At 40.6% G+C, this 24,663-nt stretch overlaps 1 protein-coding gene across 2 annotated transcripts in view; it reads left to right on the plus strand.

Moving 5' to 3' along the window:
- The window catches only part of SLC9A4 (solute carrier family 9 member A4), a 32,060-nt gene extending 27,766 nt beyond the window's left edge, over positions 1-4,294 (plus strand). For both annotated transcript variants that reach the window (XM_063149826.1, XM_063149827.1), the window contains exon 13: positions 2,071-4,294. In XM_063149826.1, the coding sequence (XP_063005896.1) occupies positions 2,071-2,369 (299 nt within the window). In that variant the 3' untranslated portion in view covers positions 2,370-4,294. The remainder of the gene's footprint in view (positions 1-2,070) is intronic.
- The last annotated feature ends 20,369 nt before the right edge of the window (positions 4,295-24,663 follow it).

Below are 24,663 nucleotides of genomic sequence, written 5' to 3' on the forward strand. Positions count from 1 at the left end.
TAAATACATGCATGCTATCTGAATCTTCAGTAGCTGGCCCGAGATACATGCTCTGCTCAGCACCTGGCCCTGGACCTTCCATCTGCACATTTGGTGGCACTTGGGCATGTGAGTCCCTGGGGACACAGCCCCCAGCAGCTGCTGGTACACAGACCTACACAATGGATGGCACACAGGGACTTGGTCTTACACTCTCCCTTGTGTATTGTAGGACCCTCCAGCAGCTGGCCTTGGGCAGCCAGTCTTCCCTGCCTAAAAGATTCAACGTATTCCACACAGCAGTCTCAGACCTAAAAGCACTGCAGACACTTGCAAGGAACCAAATGGTGCTAAAGGAGGTAGATGCATTATTTTAGTGGGGAGAGAGCTAAATCCTGAAGTAGTGAATGCAAGTACTTTTTTTTTTTTTTTTCTATTAGGCCTGAATTTAAGGCCTGCCTTGTAATCTATCAAAATAAAACATTTTTTGGCCCAGCCTCTGGCCCCACCTTAGGGTCATTGTGTAGCATTAACCCCACTTTCAGCATCTTCAGCAGGAAAAAACCACCCTAAAGTCTCTCATAAACTCTTGGGATGAGATAAATTGCTCTTGGAAACTAATAAGAGAAGTACTCAGTATGTAGGGAATTAGAGTGACAACCTCATTCATGCACACATGCATTTTCAGAGATGAATGTCATCTCTTCTGTCTATGCCTGGAAGACCTTCTGGAAAAAAATATTTCAGCAAGCTTGATTTAGGTCTTATATACAGCATGTGCAGAAATTTTAGTAAATAAAGCTCAGAAATACCTTAAATTGATCCTTAAGTCACCTACCAGCTCTTTCTGCCACTCATATAAATGAATTGTCCAGAGAGGTTCTTGTTGCCCAGACAAATTATGGACTCCCCATCCCTGAAGATGTTCATGAGCAAGTGGACGAGGCTGACCAGCCTGGTCTAGTGGAAGATTCCCTGTTCATGGAAGGGGGGCAGAAGTAAGGGATCTTAAAGGTCCCTTCCAACCCTAACCAGTCTATGATTTTATGAATTGTTTCTTTGGCAGTATATATCATTCATACTTTGTAGCAGTGATGCTCCCAAAGGGCTGACTAGAAGCCCTGGAAATCTGAGAAATCCTATCCTGCTTGGGATGTAGTATGTCCATGTGGCCTATGAGCAGCAGTGCTTCACTGTGCCAACTGTGAAAGAAACATTAGCTTAAAAGAATTTAATAGTTATGGATCTGCAATAATTTCTTAAATTTTAAAACTGTGACCACAGTCAATACATGTGTACTTTAATTGTAGCAGGATTTGGACTTATTTTACTGTTCACAGACCTTTGTCTTTATATCCCAGATCCTCCTAGCTTAGATTGTTAGGAGTTGTTTCTTACATTAACTACTTTCCTGCTCTGTAGTTAAGACTACAAGTGGCTTTAGGAAAGGGAAAATGTATGTTCTATAAACTCAGCAGGATGAGAATGCCAGTTACGGGCCTCTTGCAGGCAATTTTTTACAATGTACTTGTGGCAAAGCAAGCTGGTAGGAGCAGATTTGACACACCCAAAGTAATCAAAGCACCCCTGGTTTCAGATGAAACTGTTCATCTTGTTAGTCACAGGTCACTGGCAAACTTGATTTTTGATGGATCAGAATTTTCTCCTTTATCCCATTTTTGTTTGTGCTGTGGGTTTAAAAATGCTTTTTAACCATGGTACTAGGTACACTTGTGAAATTTTAGAAAAATTTAAATTACATAAAGGAAAACTCTTGCATTTCACTCTTGCCCTTCACCCTTGCAGTGAAGGCATTGGGCAGGTCTGTGAGACGCCAAAAGGTGAATGTGCTCATATTCTGGGGTTTTGAGAGCTGAGATGAGGTAAAGAAAATCTTTTAAATATTGACTTTGAGATGAAAATTAAAAATTAGGCTATTTTTAGTTCTTGACTGCTTCCTTATTCTATAGTAATTATTTAAAATGTTTCAGTTCCCGGATATTGTATTTAATACCCTTTATCTCTCCTTTCCAACGGCATTTCTCTCTTCTCTTGTTTAAAGCAATGAATTATTTGTCTGTTTATCTTTAGATCAGCACAGGAGAGGCTCTGATGCTGCACTGCCATTGACATCGAGGCCCCAGCCCCGAGCACGGCCGCTGGAAGCACAGCAGCGCCAGGAGCTGATTCCAATGGCACACCTGGACAGACGAGCTGCTCCATCCAAGCTGCCAGCTCGCAGAGGAAATTCAGTCAGGCCTCATCATTTCACCAGAGCACACAATCCAGCTCCAATGCCAAGGGCTCGCTTCACTGTCAGAGAGGTGGAGGAGTATGAGTCAGAAGAAGAGACAGAAACAATGGCACCAGCCAGGCCATTAGTTATATGAGGAGCAGAGATCATCAGTGTTTGCATCTCTAGGGCCCTTGTTGCACTGCTTCAAAAGAAATAACAAAGCTTTTATATGAACCAAACTATGATTTTCCTCTGGGGACCAGTGTGCTTGCTCTCGTATCACTTTCAAGAGTTGTATTAAGGTACTTAGTGGCTCAGAGAAGACTCAAATTCTTATGGGCTAATATCAAGCTTTCTTTCCAACAAAACAGTCCAGGAAAGAGGAGAACATTATATTTGTAGGGGTTTGGATGTGGATTTAAACAGCAGTAGTTGGGTGCATGAAGTACTATGGGTGGAAGCTGACACTGCCTTTGTTTCATGCTATGGTCTGCATCCAGAAATATCTAAAGGCATCTCTGACATGTGAATGCACAGATTAATAACTTCAGCTTGCATAGAGCTTTTGATTTCAGATCAGAATCAGCTGCATTCCAGGAAAGAGTTAAAAGCAGAAAGGCATTTTTTAGGGCGTGTAAATGTCACTGAAGATGCCTAAGCAAGACCTTAAGTCAAAAGGATTTTCAGTGAACATTTTAAGCACTTGGGAACCTCTTGGTAACTCAGGTTTTGGCACTGCAAAAGTGTGTAAAGTCATCTACTGTGATAATCCATGGCTCCAGATACTTAAATCAATTTCAATATGTAGGCTCTTCTCACTCACCTATAATTGTTTTGGATGAATAAAGGAGGTACAAATCCAGAGGAGTTTTCAGGCAGAAGTACTGTCAGGATTTTATTTGTAAGCATGGAATGGCAAGAACATATACAATATTTTTGTGATACAGCAAGCAGAAGGCTTCCTTGTAGAGTATCTAACTTCTCCATTCCCCACTCCCACCTTGTGTGCCACCATTTTTCACACTACAGCTGGACCAGCAATGCAGATAGGAAGCAAGAAACTGGGATTAAAGGTAGAGGGAGCCTAATCCTGTAGCCTGCTGTCTAGCAGGAAAAAGAGGCCCTGTGTTTGCCTCACAGCTTTTTGTAGTGTCTTCCTATATGTTGTACAGAGAAGATTTTCTCCAAAAGAAAGCAGAAATAACCAGAGGGATGTGCACTACAGCACTTGGACTCCCTGCTTTTCTATGGAGCTCCCTTCCAAGTGGCTCTGTGTGCCCATGCTCCACTCTCAATGCTGGCTCTCCCTAGCAGAAGGAGAAGCAAGTATGGTCTTTAGTCATTTTAGCTAAGTCCCAGACACCTAGTTTCTCTGAAAAAGTTCCTTTCTGTGGAATGGAAGCAGAATTGTCACTGTCTTCTGTGTCTTGGCACTGTAGTTGAGCTGATTTTATCCAAGGGGATGAATCCAGCAGTCCATAAACCCACCCTTACATTTGCACTGAAGTCAAATCTATGGTTAAGAAATGTACCAAGTTCAGTCACATTTTTGTCAATTTTCCTCCTGTTTCCTCCACTCAGACCTTGCTCAAGGTCTGTAAATGCTTCTCTAAGAGTCAGAGATAGTAGTGCTACTTGCATGTTTCTCTTTTTTGTATTGCTGTTATCGCATGTATGTCCTGGTCCATAAAAGAACTTATTTCTGTAACTTATGATTTCACATTTCTTACAAAGGCTTTCTGATTCAGGACAGGTAGAATATAAACTAATAAATTTGAAAAGCATTGCCAGAGGAAGAAAGCCCTACAAGCCCTTTTCCCCATTTTCTTGTGTTTGCATCTTTTATGCTTAGCAGGTTATAATGAATCATCTGTACTGAAATTGTACAAAGCTTTATGAAACTCGAGTTCTGTTTGTATTTCCTTATTGTGCCAGAGAAATTATATGACTTCCTTTTATGAAAACAGTGGTACATTATTGAAACAGGGTAGGATTTTTCTTCTGTACCGAAACTGAATTAGCAATGAAATACAGTTCTGTACCTGAAAATCAACAAATAAACCCAGCTCCACCAAAGGAGGAAGTGCTCCACAGAGTTTTTAAACAAAAGCCTTGCACCAGATCTCAGTCCTACAGCAAGTTATATTGACATATCATAAATCTAAATTAAAACATGATATTAAGGGAAAGAGTTACTATACAAACTCAGTTCTTAAACTGCACTGTGAGCCACACGATATTTGCCACATGATATTTAATTGAGGGCAAAATTAGTACCCATATGATGTGGTCTAAGGCCACAGAGGTGCATGGAGTAGGACAACAGAGGTGTGAAACCGCTTCTGCATCGCAGAGTTGTGGGGGATTAGGATCTCCAAAACTGGCTGGTGGGGGATAGGAACTGCTGGCAATCCTTGGGAACAGGAGAATGTGGAAATCTGAAAGAAAGATGAAGAAGGGATAGTGTCTCATCTTCCAAGGGAGGCTCCTGAGAGACAGCTTTAATGGAGGAATTACTGTGAGCAGCAAATTCAGCATTTCATCTTTAACAAGATTTAATCAGCGAATTAAATCGGGGAACTGGACAAACTCTGTGAGACAAGGATTTATGGGATGTCAGGAATGGCCTGGGAAGGGACTAGGCACACACCATGAAAAAGAGGAATCTGTGCATTTTGACCTGTATATGTTTGACAGATAGGCTCAAAATTGACTCCTAAATTCCTTAAATATTGTACAAGTTGTGGAGCATTATATAATTACCTGTCAGAAGTAGGGAGCAAAACATTCAGTTTCTAATTATGGGTTTATATTAGGACTAGAGAAAAATAATAAAATACTAAGACAATTAGTGCATAGATGGAGTCAAATCTCCCTCCTTTGCTTCATTCCTAATCTTGTTGATGACATCAGTGACCCAGAACTTCAGAGAGTGTAAAGCTGTAGAGAAGCTAGAAGTTAATAGAGTGGTCTCAGATTTTGCAGTCTACAAACTCCTAAACTTGTAAAGTCTATTTTTAGTTTTCATTCCTAGCAATTAGTAAATAGTACTGGAAGAAAATTTCCATCTCTGCCATTAGTTGCTGTTAATGGCTTTGCTGGCCATCAGCCAAGAAGCAATGCTGCAGATGCCTATATAAAATATGTTCCAAAATATAATGTTGCACTTTTTTTTTTTATAGTTAATTTTTGTGGGAAAAAAAGTTCTTCTGAAAGAAGCACATTACTTATATTTTAAGTAGCAATAACTACAGCAATATCTTATTGCAAGTAACTTAATCCATGTCCATAGGCTTTCAGGCCTCACCATAAAGAAAGCTGAAATGGTTTAGGGCATGAATTTAAATCCAGTGTGTGGGCATTCTTAAGCTCTTGAACCTGGGTCACATCCAGGAACCTTGTGCTGTAATTTACAAAGGTGAGTTAATTCAAGACCTCTTTCCTTTATTTTTTTTTTTAGGCTGGTAGAGTGCTATTTACTCAGGAATTTAAACTCCACACTTATTTAAGGTAAACTGGCACAGGAAATCCATGCCCAGAAGGTGAAGAATATTATTCAAAATCCAGAGAGGAAATAAGAGCTCAGAAAATGAAGACTGTTTCCTTGGCAAGACAGATGAGTTTCAGGAAGGAATAATAATTAATAGCCTTTACCTTTCACAGTAGAGAAAACAGAAGATGATGTGGTAATGTGGTTTAAGCCCAGCTTGCAACTCAGCCCCATGCAGTCACTCATTCACTCCCCCGTGGTGGGATGGGGGAGAGAAGAGGAGGAAAACCTTGTGGGTTGAGATAAAGACAGTTTAGTAAGTGAAGCAAAAGTCACACACACACAGGCAAAAGAAAACAAGAAATTCATTCACCACTTCCAATGGACAGGCAGGGGTTCAGGTATCTCCAGGAAAACCAGGCTCCCCCACACATAACAGTGACTTGTGGAGGCAAACACCATCACTCCGACTGTCCTCCCCTCCTTCCTATTTCCCCAACTTTGTTGCTGAGCATGACACCACAAGGTGTGGGGTATCCCTTTGCTCACCTGGTCAGCTGCCTTGGCACCCCCAGCCTGTTCGTTGGTGGGGTGAGAGGCAGAGCAGGTCTGTGCTCTGTGTACACAGAACTCTGTCAGCACAGCTCAGCAATAACAGAAATGTCCTGTTATCAACACTGTTTTCAGCACAAATCCAAAATACAAGCCCATATGAGCTACTATGAATAAAATTAACTCTATCCCAGCCTAAACCACCTCACACCTTGTTAATCAATGAGACTTGATTGATTAACACCTTGTTAATCAATGAGAACTTGTTAATCAATGAGAAAAATAAGGCAAGAACAATCCCAATGAGAACATATTTTAGGAGCAAAAGCAACAATGTTCAAACAGAATATTGCAGAAAAAGGGAGCATTTATTGAGGTCAGTGATATGTTGTGAGGAGCTGGCAGTACTTTCATGTTTATTGCACAGTGTAATTAACTGTTAGATCTTGTTGCTCTTTCTGCAGCTATTGCTTTTCAATTAATATCCCTGGCAAGTAAGAATGTGCAGTAAAAGAAGAATCTCTCCCTTAGAGAAGTCAGCATGAAGTTTGCAGCAGCAAGTGGAGTGCCAGCAATCAGACAAGACAGCACCTTGTGCAGGGAGCATCCAGGTTGTGATGGATGTTACATCCAAGTTAACAGGGTGCACTGGAAGAAGGCTTTGCTGTGGTGTCTCTTCAAGGGACAGTGGTGCCCACCCCTGAGCAGTCAGGGCTGCTGCCATCTGCACAGCACCCATGGGGAAAGCTGCTGCTGACAGGATAATGCCAGCAAGCAGGATAGGGAAGGATGCTGTGACAGACCCCAAAGAGTTTGTGAGTCACACCAGGGGAGGACACTGGCAAAGGATGCAGAACCAGGGGCTCGGGGGAGGCATCTCCCCTTGCAGCACAGCTCAAACCCAGTGCATGGAGCAGGCAGGTGTCCATTGAAGGCAGAGAGGAGAAGCTGCAGCACAAGGAAAAGAGTAAACGTCCTGGTGGGAGCTATGGGTAGACTGATTTAGTGCTGTGTGTGTGCCAAGGAGGTACACTGGCTTAAATGACAAGAGTTCAGATGTGCTCAGAGCAGCAAAGGGAAGCTATATGGGATTCAGGAGAGTAGGTCAGAGTTCAAGGCTGGAGAGGCTTATAGTGATCATGTTTAATGTGAGAAGGATAAAATTCATATTTATGAGAGAAGTAGTCAAAGAAAGAGGACCAGTGATATCTGCAGGGGAAACCATCAAATGGCTGTGGATGCAAAACGCAACTTATAAGTAACAGAAGATGAAAAATATTGTGAAATATTCTTTATTTTCCTGCTGGTGTGTCAGTTTTGAGAACTAGCACTTTCAAGGCTTTTTTTCTGTGGCCCAAAAACTTAGTCCCCAAAACCTCACATTTTATTGTCTTATATGAGTGGAAGCTACTATTTGAAAGCCTGTGGGTGACTGGAAAATAGCAACAAATATTTTCAATCTTCCTTTTTTCATACGTAATCTTTTAAAAATTTTCTATTTACATATGTGCATAAAATACAAACACAGAGAGTGGAAAAGCAGATTACCTTATCTCTATATTTTGTTTGCTTTTTAGGTAGGACAATTATATTTACTGATTAGCCAAACTCGCTATACTTTAGAACCTTAAAATTAAAGATGTTAGGTTTATGAGTAATATTCAGAACCAGTTAAAATGACTGGAAGTTTATTGAGCTAAGTTACCTAGTTAATTTTATGTTGAGAATCTGTCTCAGTGTTAATTACAAGTGAAACTTCTTTTTCTTTCCTTCTTTGGTTTCACAGGTGTTAAATTTCAAAAGTTAATATTGATTCTTGTTTATTTCTAGTCCACCCATCCTTATGGAAAATTTTGACTACCTTTCAATCATAAGAAAAGTGACATGGACTGGAGAAAACAATGTCAAGTTCTGATTTTCAGAGTTTTCTTTGGCAGGGCAGATTGCAGCCACACCAACAATGTGCAGAAGTACACAGCCAATCTCAACATCATACCTGACTTATTTTTCCACCATCCTTGTGGGAGAAACATAGAAAAGAAGAAGGATCTGTCAAGAATAGCCACAGTGAGCTATGGGCACAGGTATTGGTCATCTGCAACATCACTTTTACATGTGCAAACACAGGTCAGATTATCAGACACAGCTCAATGCTTTCTCATCAGTAACCTATTTGGCAAAATACAAAATTATCATAAAAGATGCTTGAAATTTAACTGCTGGCACCTGTGCCAGGTATTAATTTGGAGTCATTATTTGCTACTAAGCCTAGCACCATTTGCTCCTTGCTCCAATGAATCAGCAGTGATAAAGGGTGAAAAAAAAATTAAAAAAGAGACTTTGATTCCTTGACCCCAAGTCTACCTTTTCTTCCTTTGGTTTTCAGATGACTGAAACCTACAGAACGGAACAAAAGAACAGGCTGAAGCTTTTCATTCATCTCACACCACAAAAAAGTCAGAAAAACAGAAATTGTTTGTGCACTGCTTCAAGCCAGACGCCAGGACTTGCTGCTTACAAACACCCAATGTCCTAAAACATGTCATAAAACTTATCCATACTTAAGAATCATGTACAAAATATATGTAATGTAAAAAAATAGTTTTCCACTCATTTTTCCCTTGTACATTCACTGTTGTTCCTTTCAAAAAACTATGTATGTTCTGCATATTTTACTTAGTTCCAAAAGCTGGTGACAAGGTAGGAACTGAATATACTATGGCAAACACACATTTTTCTTGGAAAATGGAACAGAAACTCTTGGAAGTTGCTCCTCTTCCCTTTCCTCTGATGGGAATGTGAGCTGGAGATGTTTAGCACAGGTATTAGAATTAGGACAAATCTCTTAGGCCTAAAGGCACTCAGGGCTAAGGCATGTACACAGTGAAAAGATACCACAGTTCATCTTTGGCCACATTTGGTAGAGGAACCGCAGAAGCTCTTTGTTCCCTGGATCAGCAGCCAGAGCTTAGAGAGGCCCCTTGGGCACCTTTAGGGTGGCTGGACAGAACCCCGGGGGCTGAAATTGGAGGGGATCTGCTGGAGGCAGCCAATGGCATTTAGGGCATACATTGATTAACGTGTGGATGGCTACCTTGGTCACCGCCTGATAAACGGCTCTGCCTCCACTGACTCCAGTGATTGCTTAGACCTTAGTGGGGAACATATTAATGCAGCTTACTGTGCCTGAATTAGTATTCCAGTGACCTGATCCTTTTGGAACTCATGAAAGAAAAGTGTCTTTTCAAAGAAAGGCATTATGACTGCTTTATCTTTGAGACAAATCTTGTTTTCCTCCTCAATAAATTAAGCTATTTCTATATGTACACATAGAGCACATATACACAGATATAGATATACATATACATATCTTTAACAGTGTCTCACTGTGTGTAACTCCCATATTCTCTTAATTTCTAAAAGACTCTGCCTGCAAGTGTATTAGGCTCTGTCAGCTGTGATGCCTTTAGTTATAGAAAATTGCAAGGCTCACATTACTGCAGCTTCAGATGGACCTTTTGGCTTGAACTCCACTTAATGATAAATATTCCAAAATCATTCCTCATCATTTTCATAAGTATGCAGACTGATGCAAATGTAAGTAATAACTGCTGACAAAAGTCTTAGCAATTTAAAGGAGCTTTTTTATTATTTTTCCATAGTGTAGAATTGCCTGATACTGATTTACCACGAGCTGCAGAGCAGATAGAACAGCTGGTGCCAAGATCAGATTTACATGTCTTGTTCCTGGGTAATGTAAAGAAGGATAGATGTAGTGACCAAGCACAGAACTTCATATAAAGTTGCTTGGTTTTTAATTCAAGTTTGCATGAATTAGGTTAAGTTTCAAAGCTCAAATGAGCTGATTTTATTATTGTTGTTATTGGTAGGGTTTTGTTTTAGTTTGTTTTGATTTTGTTGGCTTCAGCCTTCCACTATGTGCAAATTTTCCTGTAGTAATTTTTCTGTCGCTAAAATAATGGATAAACTAAACTTCTGCTAGATGACAGCATTAATTATGCTTTATCTGCTGGAAGAGGAGCACTTTCACCAAAGAGGAAAGGAGCTGCAGTGACCTCTGTTGATGGAATTAAGCAATGTGTTTAAAGATCCAAAAAGGAAAAGCGACACATTCAAATCCTCTGCTGTAAATCAACAGAACAAAAAGCAACTGTGCTAAGGAAAAACAACTTTCAGGCTGAATATGAAAAAGATTGACACGGACACTTAACACCCACTGAAGTCAGAAACCCTATCAAAGTATTTGCCATTTAAAAATTATTTTTAGAAAATTTGTTCCGTGGTTTTTTGTTTTTGTGTGGGATTAAAAACCATTGGCATAAAGACAGAGGGTGTAACACAGAAGGGAGATGTGGGGTTTTTGCAGTGCTATAGTGCATTCCAGGAGTTTATATCACCGAAAGAAAACATCGTGCCTCTATGTATTACGTGATCTTAATTTAGTGACCAGTTCCCCACGCCAGACTGAAACACGGTATTCTTGGAGTTTTGAGGCAAAGAAGCTTCCCAGTTGGCAGGCTGCCTGTGACAGAAAGAAATATCTAGGAACTGTCATGCCTCATGACCAAGAATTTGGAACGTGTCTTTATGGGCTAGCTCTGATACAGGAAAATAATTAAACACGTAAATACCCACAAGGATCTGGACTTTAATGCTTAACCTCAAGGTTTGGAGGAGTGTCATTAGAGCCAAACATTTAAGGATTCATCCCATATGAATAAAGTTATTGAAATCAATAAGAAAGCTTCCATTAAGAGCTAAGTAGTTTGTGGAAATAGGAGGAGTATGACCTTAATTTTTTTCAGACTTGGGCCTTTGCTAAGGACTACTCAGTATTAAACAGAGGCATAACTGAGGGGCAGGGCTTTGTGCTCCTAAATTTATTTTATGTTTCCAAACTGCCCAGTAAACAATTGGTACCCACACTGTCTTTTCCAGGAGCCACAGGGGTAGAAATTGGTATTGGTTTCCTTCAGTGTCAGGTGTTGTGGTGGGTCTGGCCATCATCATCAAGATGGAATTCTTCCCTCTTTAAGTATTTCAGTTTGATAATGCCTCCACGAGAGCCTGAGAAGCTTGTTTTCTTAGTTTACTTCACAGAACCACTGCTGTGCCTGAAACATCCTTCTCACAAGAGACAAATGGATATTGCCAATGTCTTTTTACTAGTATCTACTATGGTATTCTCATTCAGGATTTGTAGAGAATGATTTCTGCAAGTGTAAGGAGGGAAAAATACCTAGTTCATTCTGGTTGTTATAAAAAATACTAGAAAATCTACATAATGAAATATTTTATTTTGATATAGATAAATATAACCCCCAAAATAATAGATCAGTACACTATGATAGGATATCATTAACTAGATATTAATTGTGTACTTGGTCTGTCAGTTTAAGAATATCAAGATACACAAAGTGTAAAGAATTCAAACCTATCCCAGTTTGCATATGTTATAGAGGCCATAAATATTATGGTGTCTTTATACAAATTTCAAAGTAAAGGCAAATATTTATAGCTGCCTCTTTGAGAGCTACTTGCTGCTGGGCATAAAGGAAGTATTGATGTATCTTCTATATAATTAATTATCCTGGTGAAGGTCTTAATTGACTGCTGGGAAATTATGTCTGGATATTGTCTCTGCATGAGTCTGACAAATTTTTGTTCGCAGTGGTCAGGATATGAGGTATAGCTAGCTGGGTGGTAGGTTAGATCAAAGATCTAATTTTTCCTCAATATATCATCATCCTACACAGATCCCTACCTGTTAAAGGACACCAAATTCCCACTCAACATGCTAAATATAAACCAAAAAAAGACTATTGCTGGAAGAGTTTACATATTAAGTAAATAAGTTCTGTGTTAGAATAGCACATAGAACCATTCTATATAAAGAATGATTTTTTTCTGCTAATTGTTATCCTACCTTGTGGTGTGAAATTTTTTTATGTTGCTCGACATAATTATAAAAGGAGCTTTTGTAATATTGTACACAGCTACAACTTTTGCACTGAGGCTGAAATCACCTATGTTCTGGCATCTAAGCTAAAACTGAATTCCATTTCCACATCTATTAGTTTTGTGACCTCAGATATCATTTTAGGAAGCAGGATGTGACTTGAAAGGAATCAAAATATCTTATTGCTGCTTTCAACTGTGCATTGTTATTACCCGGCATTCAGGATTTATAATTTAGTTTTTTTCCATTTTAATTTTATAGTGCATTTGTGAACAAGTTCCTGACCTGTTATTTATGTACCAGTCTTTAAAGGTCATTTCTGTTGGCTTATCTTATAGAAGAGAAAGGAAAAAGTCAGCAGTCATCTTTTTTTATATCTGCAAAAGTATCTTTTTCATACAATTATAACTGTTTGACAGGAATTTGCTCAAAGTTAATGAATATCTTTGGATAGAGATTAAAAATGGAAAATTACATCTTCAGAGATGTACTTTTCTTTAAATTACTAGTATGTGAAAACTGTTTTGGAACTTTAATTGCTGCTACATGCTTACTACAAAATAAACTTTGCAATAAACCCTGGCTGATCCTTATCTATAACCAAAAAACCTCCACACTGGCAATAGCATAATGTAGGGTGAAATCATATTTGGATTTGGATTTTTTCTTGCAACTGAGTTCAAAAAAGCAGGATTTTATCTTCAGAAAGCCCCAAACTTCTCCTCTCTGTATGCAGAGATTATCTGGATTCTGCAGTAATTGCTGGTTTGGTCAATTGCTTGATTTTCTGCAGTGAGCAGCCTTACATACTTTCTGGTTTTGGCCTTTCACAGAAGCATTCGGGTATGATTTCTCAGGGTAAACTGGACAGTTCAAACCCAGAATTTGAGTGACCTTCTGAGTTGGAAGCCAACTTCTCTGCTCAGTGCCAGCTCTGAATCATAACAATTATGTCCATTTCCAAAAACTGCATCTGAACCTGCCATTCATTTGACCCTTGTGATTTTGGCAATTTGTACCTCTCTGTTCATCCTATTTCAGTGTGATACAGGTGAGAGAATCCAAGTGTCGAACCCAGGGGAGAAGGCTTCATCTAATCCTCACAGAGAGGCAGCCGCTACAGAGGTGATAGGTAAAATCCCTTATCATCACAGAATCACAGAGTGGTTGAGATGGGACCTCTGGAGGTCATCAACTCCAAACCCTCATCCCTGAGTCCCCTCTAGTAAATCGGAAAATACCTGGAGAATGCGCACACCTACAAGTTTCTTAGCAAGGGTCAAAACTCGTATTGCATCCCAGCACTGTAAGAAAAACTTCAGGAAAAGAGGTACCTGCAATGAGCCGTGAAGGAGGAGGCACCTTGCCGAGGCCAGCCTGTGAGATTTCGATAGTAGCTGTTGGCAAATGTGGGATTTGAATCCACCACATTTGGCTTCAGATGGGTGCCCAGCTTATCAAGGTGGGGCATCTTCTGTGCTCAGCTCTAGGAGGCAGCATCTGCAGGCAGTGATTGATGGGCCTGGGTAGCACCAAGCAGGCCTTCCTGAAGTGCCTGCTGCTTTCCAGGGGCCCTAAAGGAATCCCAAGGAGCCATTGCTACAGGACAGATGAGGGTGCCCTAAAAATAAAATTATGATTACATTGTTTTCAGGATTTTAATGGGGTCAAAGAGACTTTGGTCTTTTTTAGACCAGCATCTGAACACAATTTACGTGATGCCAGGGCTGACCTTGAGAGCAGTAGTTAAAACACATGCCGATGCTTTTTAGTCTAGTTCTGTACCAAGATACTTGCATGGGCTCAAAAAAGCAGCATCTAGAATCAAAGCAGATGCATCATCATCTGTATCATGAGCTCCAAGCCCATCTATTTTCCCTTAAGAATGCATCTGCTCCCAAGTGTGTGGCACTGAGCCAGTCTGGGAATCCTGCTGCTGGGACTGGACTGCATGCAGGATCGAAAATTTGTTAGCTCTTATCTACAGCACTTCATACAGCTTTGAGTTTCAAGGTATTTGACTTCTGCAGGAGAAAACACAGGTCAGACAGATTCCTCTTTCCCCTCTCTAAGGTTTTTCTGTTAAACAACTTCTCTGGTTTATTTCAAACACTGTGGGATGGTGTTTGCTGCCATTACAGGGCTGGCACCAACGTGCTGGTCTAGCTGAGATGAGAACCAAATGACAACTTCACCCCAGGATAAGCAGATATTAATTGCACAGGACAGATACACAGCCTCTGCTCCTCTCCTCAGAACTGGCATTTCCCAAGGCACCTGCAAATGGAAAAGGGGATTTACTTATTTCTGCGTAACAAGAGGTGATAAACCTTGTAGCAAATTATGTTAGAAATGTTGCTAATTCTGTATTTTGGCAGGGTGTTCCTTCCTCAGAAGGTATAGATGGAGTGTCAGGCAGGAGGAGTTAAAAACATGCCGGTAGTTAATGACTATGAATATAACAGCTCCACCTTTCTTTTCCATGACGCAATGTTCCAAGAGAGACTGTTGCATAAGAAAGTAATCAGAGGCAGGTTAAATTACAAGGAAATGGATACAATCTTCTCAATAAAGTAATGCTATCCTAACATGGCTTCTGTGAGCAGATTTGTTTGTTGTTGGCATTGGACACAATTTACCATTCCTCTGCACTTTTCTGCTGGGGTGCTTAGGATGGTTTTCTTCAGGGTGTCGGGGTTTCTGTTGTTGTAGTTGTTGGGGGTTTTTCTTGTTTGTTTGTTTTTTTTTTCTTCCTAGGGTTTTTTTGTTTGTTTTTTTACTGGTTTTTTTTTCCCTGTTTAGCCTTTTCTCTGATCAAAAATTTGTTTACATTTTGGTGCCTGTGTGTAATTAATTGTGGGATCAAATCCTACTGCTTTTTTATCACTTTTAAATGCTTGCAATTGAGTTGAGAACTCTAATATTGAAGTATTAATGCCTAGCTTAAATGATTTATAAATACAGCAGCAAATTCTATTTGCAAGATTTGCATTCATGGAAAAGGAGAAAAATAATTTCAAACATAAGACTGATTATTAGAGCTAATTACATGGAAGATATATAAAATATAAATAAAATCATACTCATGAATATGTGCAAGTATATATGCATGTGTGCTTGTGTGTAGATGTATTGATATAGATACTGAATATATATAAAAGGAAAAGAGGTTGTCTGTTAGTCACTGAAGAAGCAGTAAATTTGTTCTCTACTAAACTATTAGCATTTGAGTATAATCAAAACCAGGGTAGAGACAGATGAAGAGGGTATGTGAAACAGTGATACTGTGATTTCCAAAGGATTGTCAATACTAAAAATGTTAATCAGATCTTTTCAGTGGTATGTTATGTATATCTCACATTTTAAAAGTTTGTCAAATGCTGAGAAAGTTAACTGAAATAATTTCAGTGAGACAAAGAAAATCTGGCATCTTCCTCATTATGCCAATGTATCCAATTGGTTTCTATACCAGTGAGCAACCATTAGTTTGTTAACAAAAACTTCCACTCTTCTCAAAGCTTTCCAAAGAAGTGTCCACGTTTTCCATTCCTGAAAGCTCCTGAATGCATCTTCCCAGTTTAAAATGCCATATAAATTCTTTCAGAAATTTTAGAATATCAGCAATTTTTATTACTTTTTTTTTTTTTTTTTCATTTGGAAAACTCTGATAATGAAAATGTTGTACCTGTTTTGTGATACTCTTTTGGAATGTTAAATGAGTCATAGGATTCAATAATACCATATTTGAAATAATGAGAAGGCTCTTTCTAGGAAAAAAAGATTTTGGTGCCTGGCTGCTGCATGCTCTAAGCACTGCAGCTTTGCTCCCTTAACCCCACACACTGCTGCTATTCCACTTCACAAGTGCTGAAACCCAGGCTATAGGCTGGGAAGGGTTTCTTGTGCAGCTGAATGTTGTACCCTTTGTCTCTGGAGTGCAGAAGCAGAATTTAAAAGCTGTAGTTCTTTTCACTCTAAATTTAGGGTGTCTTCAAATCAGAGTCTTTCTTCTAACTCTCACAGACTCACTGGCTGTTCTACCAAACACAGCTCCTCTTCACAAAGCAGTGGGAAGGCTGGATTTTCCCATGATATGTCTTCTTGAATGAATGAATGATTTTCTTTAATTTCTTACCTGATTGTTTTGTGCTAACTTTCCCAAGGACAGGATTATGTGAAGAGGTGAAGAAGATTTATTTTTTTTCACATGAATCATAGGAACAATGAACTGGACTAATTTTTATTGAAAACAAACCACACATAACATTCTGTATAAAATTTAAAGCCAAACTCCACCAAGTCAAGTGGAAAACCTATGTTCACACCAGCTGCCTATTGGTCATAGAGCCAAGCAGCTGAGATAAGCACTTATAGATTCTGCAAGGGTTTATGAACCTTCTGCAGTGAAAATATAGTGACATAAGAGATGCAAGCAATGGCTAAATGACTTCAGTGGGTAGGCTGGATAAAGAGAAATAATAAGTAATGGAAAACTAAGTAGAGATAAACAAAACACAAGCCAGTGAAAAGAAGAATTAATCAACTCATGAAATGCAGCTTTCCGAATCCTAAAATAAAAGTTCTGTAAAATTACCAACTATTCTAGGTTAATTTTTTTTCTAGATAATGAATGCTTACTATTTAAGTCCTGCATACACAGTATTAGTGCACAGACACTTAATTCATTGGCAGCCCACTGCAGCAATTCACAAACTACCTTTCAGTGCAATTCAAAATTCAAACCACCTTCTTTGTATTGGGGCTACTTCAGGCTGTCAGGAACACTTCCCTGGCTTCAGTGGGATACATACAGCATCGCTCAAGACAGAGTCAGCTTTGCGGTTTGTAGAGAATCCAAGGTAGTTTTTTACGCCTTTGCTGAAGGATGGCTCCTTGTAGCTAGTGATGACCACAGTAGGCACTGGGTGCATTTATTTGTATATTGCAGGTGGGGTTTTGGGATAAGGAGGAGAAACAAGAGGGTGTCAGAAACCAGATATAGATGAGAAAGGGGCCATGAGATGAACAGCTCCCCACATCACATATTAATGCTGTTCCAGCCACTGTTGTCAACTGACCTTCATCATTGCTGCAGGGTGGTGTTCTGTAGGCATCCCAGAAGACATTTCTAGATTCCTGCTTAAGATCTGAGTCTTCTTGGAGAAGTCTTTATCAAGGGCCTAAATGTGACCTACTATACCTATTCAAGCCAGCTCATTGTTGGTGAAAGGAAGCAGAGATTAGGCTGTGCTTAGCTCAGAATAAGGTGGAAGTTGATTTCCTACCAGGCTGAGCACAGCCTGAACACATTTTTTGCGTGCTTCAGAACTGCTTGGGAAACATTGTAGCATTTTTTTTTAATGAAACTTTTTCAGGGAAGAAATCCACAACTCTCAGCATTTTCGAAAGCCACACTTGGCCAACACACTTGTGCCATTAATCTAGTGGCAAAGAGTGAGTCAGAAATGTAGATTAACAGGACTGGGTCAGTCTTCACCTTGCCCTTTGCAAACAGAGGCTACACCTCTATGCTTCAAAGGTTGTCAGAGTTGTAAATGTGGGTTACAGCACTAAAGGAATCACTTCACCCTCCAATTTCAGCCCGCCAACTTGAACTCATGGGAAAGAGTTAAGAAATATGTTTATCATATCTCTTATAATATATCAAACTCTGCTTTCAAAGGAAACTTCTCATTGTTGTTGATGACATTGTAAGGCTAAAAATGGAAGTGTTCTTTTAGTCATTAACTTTCTTTGCCCCCGGAGGTTAAACATTTAAATTAGTATTTCTGTATTCATGGCAGTGACAGGTGCTAAGCTTGAGAACAGTGGCTACTTTTGACAGCCAGCATGGGGACACAGCCTCTGAAATCATTCAATGACTAAGTGTCCTGGTGTAGAGTGAGCTAAAGAGGGGATTTACTGTTTAAACATTAAACATGTTGCTTAGCTATTAAGCAATTAGATTGTTCTAAGACTTAAGAGAAGGAGACCAGTTGAATTCTAGACTTTCAGCAAATGTGCCCAACAATGTAATTTTTCAGGGATATCCAGATCACCTCAAACAGAAGTAATAAAAGAAAAAGCAGTACAATCACTCTCTGGGTGACTTTTGATTTTGCCTGTCTTATGAACAGAAGGGCACTTCACTTTGAAGCAATAGCAGAAATTAACTTCATGGGTTATTAGTCCTCCTGGGTTATATATGTCCCTCTGGAGCTAGAAACACAACTTAGCCCTCCTGCAGTAGTTTATGACAGGTCCCTTTTTGTTCTTTGGGATCATATTTAATTCTGATGCCCTGCAGTGCTGCTGAAACCTCTCAGTTATTTGGTGTGAGGCACAAAAGGCTCTCCAGGGCTTCCTGGCTGGATCTGCTGGAGATGCTTACTCATGGTGAGCAGAGTGCTGTGTACACAGCTGCTGGCTGGGGAAAGCCTTAGGAAAAGTCTTTAGAAGAGTGTTCACATGGGTGCAATTACTCTGAAGCCCAGATTAGTCCTGGCTTTGGGGAGGTTGCGTGTAATCCACAGAAGCAGCAACATGTTGTTCCCTCAGGGCTTCACACTGGAATATATGTGCTGGTGCTGTGACTGCTGCTGAGTGTGGCCTAAGGAGACCCCAGAAAAGAAGAGCTCATCACTCTGAATTCAGCGCTTCATTTATGGGGCTGCTTTTGAAGGCTAAAAAAATAGTTATGCTCCTTCCCTCATGTTCTGCATCTATTGCCAGGCAATCCGCTGCTTCTACCATTCCTGGAGTCCTGGAATATTAGAAAGCTGATTGTACCTATCCCCTTTCTTCACTCTTTCCAATTAAATAAGTTGTGCAGACACAACTGCTAACAGAGCTAGGGCCTTAAAATGGCTAACCAAAGTTCAGACCTGCAGAGCTAAATTGCTGCCATTAAAGTGCCCACATGAGCAAGGTATAATGCCTCTGGTGGACCTGGATTATGGGGATGGTTGCTAAGCAGTCCTGGAAAGGTCTGTGGAAAAACACATCCTAAATGGAGAGTTGATTTCAGATAATAAATCATTTGATAGTTGAGATATTAATTCACTAATTAATGGATTTAGAGACAGAGTTATTCAGTCAAGGCCCTGATGACACAGCCCTTATAAAAGAGTCTAACTCCTAATGGAATAGGTTTTGAGAAATGATTGTTAACATAATGCATGTGGATGAGTGACCAGCCCCCACTCCTAGAGAGAACCACTCTCAGTCAAGCATGTTTTTATTTTATAATCCTTAAATCTTCAAGGAGGCTGCTTCTAAACAAGTAAAAAAACCCAAAAAACTATGTCCCCTCTTTGATGTGTATTTTCACTTAACTCCAGGAACACCATGGTTGCATGCACTACAGGCACAGGTTTCCTTGTGTAATTGTGATTCCCATACAGCTGCAGATGTCAAGGTGAGCCACCTCTCTGCCTGATATAGCCCAGAAACTTCCTTCCTTTTCCTAATGGAAATACTAGACTTTTTACAAATTTATTTTAGTAGCACACCAATGTATTTCAGAAAGGTGGTCTGTGTTTGTCTCCTGTGCATTAGGGGAAAATATTTTTGGGGAAAACTGGAAAAAGTCTTTGGCTGTTTTGGAGAACTTACTAGAAAGAATGGTGAAATTTATATTTTTCTTCTGAACAAGGAGCACAGATATTTCAATACTGCTATGTAGACTGTGTCAGGGAAAATTCAAGAAGTCTGCAAGAGTAAAATTCCCTGCACAGAGCTAATTTCCATCAAAATAAAACATCAGCAATAGAATATAACTTTTAAAATTTTTTTATCTGCTGAAATTTTTTGTGAACTAGAACAACAATGAAAAGTATGGAAAAATATTTGTTATTATATTTATGATTTCCCCTCTAACCATTTTGATTTTTGATCATATTTACAAGAGAAGACCTAAAACATTTCTTGTAGAGGATCCATTTAGTGAAATAGTCACATAAACATTCCAGAATGCTTCTCTGGTGACCAAAACAGATCAGAACATCAAGTATGAAAATATCACTTCATAATTTTTAGGGAATCCCTAAAATACGGAGCTAAATTTATGATATAGTTAAAATTCTCATTTTTTTCAAATTACTTGTTTTGCTTTTTATTGTGAAAGTAAATTTTTTATAATAGCAATAGACTCATCTTTCCTACTAAAAAGATAGATAAAGCTGGATTAATAAACATAGATGACATACAACCCCGTAACTCAAAGCCATGCTTACAGTGAGAAAGTCCCAGTGCCTATTCCAACAAAAGTAAAACTAAACTGTCCTGACACCTGTATGAACCACTCAAGCTACTGCAAATTGGTGTGGTGTATCTGCCAATGCCTCCCTTTCCCAAACAGCGTTCTGTGGGTACCCTGGGCAGTCCCTTGCTCAGTAATAATCAATAAAAGGATTAAAAGGTAAACAAACTGAATCCTGTGAGTTAGCATCTTGATGTATGAAATAACATGCACTTTGTCACGTGAAATGCTGTTAGCACTGTATCTGGTAAGCCAGACAGCGCCTGCGAGCAGAATTAAGGAGATGAAAGCGCACCGGGCGCAGATGGCGCAGCGCGGGCAGGGAGCAGCGCTGGGGGCTCTGGGGGAAGGTCCTCTATGGATCAGCCGGAATCAGGCAAGTGCAGCGTACGTGCTCTCTGTTTGTGCTGTCACCGGAATGGTGCGGAGCGACCTGACAGAAAATTGTTCTGAAGTGGAAGCAGATGCATTGAGCTGTCAGGCGCAGAGCCATGACGAGACACCGCGGCGCCAGCAACACACCTTCACGTCTCCCTTACAGCTCCCCCCGAGCCCCCTCCCTCCCATTCTTGGGCAGCACTGAAGCTCAGGGATATTCTTCTCCGTATGGAGAGGTCCCCATTCATGGCTTCGGGAGAAGCTGCTTCTCGCACAGACACCTGCAGGGCTGGGCACAGTGCCAAGGGCAGTGCAGGGAAGTGAGGCTGCTGCTGCTGTCTCACACAGCCTTCCTAGGTGAGGCAGAGGGAACAGGAATATCATAGCCCATTCTGCTGTCTTAGGCAAAGATCTGCCTGGATTCAAAGAGCTTCCACCCGTGGTGAAACCCTCAGCGTCTGTGGGACCAGGGCTGGTGGTAGTGAAAAGTGGCATGTGTCAAAATACTGTCAGAATCTTCACAAGCGCTTCAGTACCTCATACCATGCTGAGCTTCACTGCAGCCACTTCAGCTGGGTCCAAAGTCAAATAGGGTCCACTCCCCGGCTGCATCATTCTATTCTGTGAGGGGAATTCCTGTTCAAAGGGTGGATAGTCTCATTTACACAATCCATCCATAAAATATATTAGTTTGGCTTAATAATAGACTATCATCTCTAATAATTAATCTCAATACCAGTTTTCTTTATTGTCTCAAGTGTTTTGGGGTATGTGACAATGCATTATTTCCCTTTTTATTACTGGCATGTAAGTCTCCAGGCTCAAGATTAATGACATCTTTCCCTCATTTTTTTTTATTCCCATTTAATAACTTCTCATTTTCTTAATACAAAAAGAAAGCCTATTAACCAGACCCACAGCAGTGCCATAGCTAGTGGGATTTCTGCTGTCTGCACCCTTTTATTTTTGGAGTCGAGGAGAATAAGAGGACAAATAATGGCAAATATCTGGATAGTGCCCCAAGGAAGGGTCCGTTTTCCCGTGTGTGAGTGAAACTTTGTGACGAAAAGCACATGACCTGGGTGCTGAGGCATCTCTCTGTCTGTGCCAGCATGCAGCACCGTGTTCTGTCATCCCTCACTGCCTGTAATGAACAGGGCAGCACTGACGAACATTTTCCATGAGAATGGACCTTCCTCCACTTTAGTATGACTCACTCTTTTCCCACTCATAGTCTTCCTGCCCCTCTTATGGCAAAGTGAGATTCCTCAGGCCATTCACAAATGTCCAAACATTGGTCTGGTGGCTGGTGCACCCGCAGGGCTGTTGCACAGTGGCTCAGTTCCCTGCTCTACAGTGTATTTTGGCTGTGTTATTGGATGGGGTATGAATTCCAGCATAGATCAGAATTATGAGGTGATATTAGAGAAAAGGGTTGATGGGACAGCTTGCTCTTGTCAATACTTAACAGCACAGAATAAAAGTCTCAGTTCAGTGCAGCATCCTGCAGGTAGAAGGGATCCTAGGAGAGCAGGTATTAATGCTTTCATAACCTTATTTTTCAGAAAGGTTTTCTTTTTCTGCAGAAAATGTCATAAAATGAAACATGCGAGTACCATTACAGATCTTGTAATTTTAGACTAAATTAAATTTATTATTTATAATAAATAGTGCAATCACTTTCACCTGAGGGTTAGACTTCTCTTCTTATGGATGGTCTGACTGGGACAAGGAGATTCAAAAATGAAAGATCATTTTCTTCTTGTATTCCTTTTCCATATAAAGGAAATGTCCTCAGAATTGGTAATATTTATGTGTTTCTCTTATATCAGAGAATCTAATAAAACAAACAAAAAAGAAGATATGAAGACATTGCATCAAGCTAGAGAGTTAGATGATGTATATACTGGTTTGATATTAAAATATGTTTTCCTGACTGTATTGTAGATAATTAAAGAGCAATTTTTTTATTAATATAATGTCTTAAAATTTGTCATTAAAACCACAGGCTTAGTGCCCTTTTTTTCAGGTTCTGAAGGTAAATGACAATTACAGATATTCAGCTAATTGATTCTGAACTTTAACACTCTACAGAAGCAGTAGCCACTGATAAATTTGTGGAAAAAAATAACTCCTACTTCCTGCTTTAGTTTTATTGGAAGCCAAGAAAGACATGCTTTGCTATAGAGGCATGCAGAATGGTGTGCTCTAAAGATTTTATGAGTTTGAGCTTTGGAATACTGTCTTACTCATAAGTGATGAAGTCATGAGTAAATCACCGGTGAGATTCATTCTTTCAGGAGATACAGAAACCTGGTGCTCAGCAGTACCTGATGGAATCAGATCGAGGTGCATTTAGAAAGAGGATTTTGCCAGTCACATGTTCAATATTTACAACACACACTGACACACACATACATATATTATCAGTTGTATATTTGTATACACATATATGAGAATATATGTGCGAGTGATCATGTATGCTTATACAGTGTGTAATTTTAACTGCCTGAATTAATAGAATGTGTATCTTTTAATAACATAAATCAGATTATGACTATCACATGTTTGAGAGGTGGAAACATATGGACAATATACTATATATTATTTTCTATATTGAATATACAATATGCTAATATAATATAATATAATATAATATAATATAATATACTTATATTCTATATTAGGCATATACATATATATATCAACATACATATATGTATACAATGTGCACTCTTTTAAATTTCCAAATTAACAGAGTTTTAATTAGTAATTCTGAACAGCATGCTATCTTTTGTATATGTGGTAGAGGCACCTTTTCTGCATTTGGTAATGGCAAAATACATATGCTTATACACACATACATATGTAAACATTACTTTAATGTATACATAAAAACATTCATAAGCATATATATATTTAGATAGATATGTATATATTTACACGTATGTGTATGGTGTACGTGCATCCCTAAATTGCGCTTAGATACATATATTTAAAGACTCTATATGTATCCACAGGCTTATCCATACAGAGTGTGTTAACACTTTAGATTAGCTTATGTAACTATATATATGTATGTCTTTATATGACTGCATATATATCTCTCTTAGCGTAACCTGCAGTTAGAGGAACACCCTCCGGCTCTGCCTACCCCTGCGCAGCCCCGTTCTTCCCCGCGGGTGCTGGGGGGCAGGAGCAGCTGCCGGGGTCCCCGCTCACAGCGCAGCGCCTGGCGGAGGCTGGGACCCGGGGCACAGGGGCAGAAGGCACTGGGACCCGGGACACAGGGGCAGGAGGCGGGTGGGACCCGGGACACAGGGGCAGGAGGCGGGTGGGACCCGGGACACGGGGGCAGGAGGCACTGGGACCCGGGGCACAGGGGCAGAAGGCACTGGGACCCGGGACACACGGGCAGGCGGTGGCTGGGACCCGGGACACAGGGGCAGGAGGCACTGGGACCCGGGACACAGGGGCAGGAGGCGGGTGGGACCCGGGACACGGGGGCAGGAGGCACTGGGACCCGGGACACGGGGGCAGGAGGCACTGGGACCCGGGACACACGGGCAGGGTCCCGCTCGGGCGCTGCCCCGCGGGCGGCCGGCCGGAGCCGGGGGCGGCGGGGGCGATGGGGCCGGCCCGCAGCTGGGCCCCGCGGGGGCGGCCCGGGGTGAGCGGAGCGCCCAGTCACCGGGAGGAGGCGGGGCCGCGGCGGCGGCAGGTGCCCGCGGCGCGGGGATGGTGGCGGCGGCCGGCGCGGGGCTGTAGCGCAGCGCAGCGGGGACGCC

The sequence above is a fragment of the Melospiza melodia genome, chromosome 2 (genome assembly GCF_035770615.1).
Source record: "Melospiza melodia melodia isolate bMelMel2 chromosome 2, bMelMel2.pri, whole genome shotgun sequence".
Classification (NCBI taxonomy): domain Eukaryota; kingdom Metazoa; phylum Chordata; class Aves; order Passeriformes; family Passerellidae; genus Melospiza; species Melospiza melodia.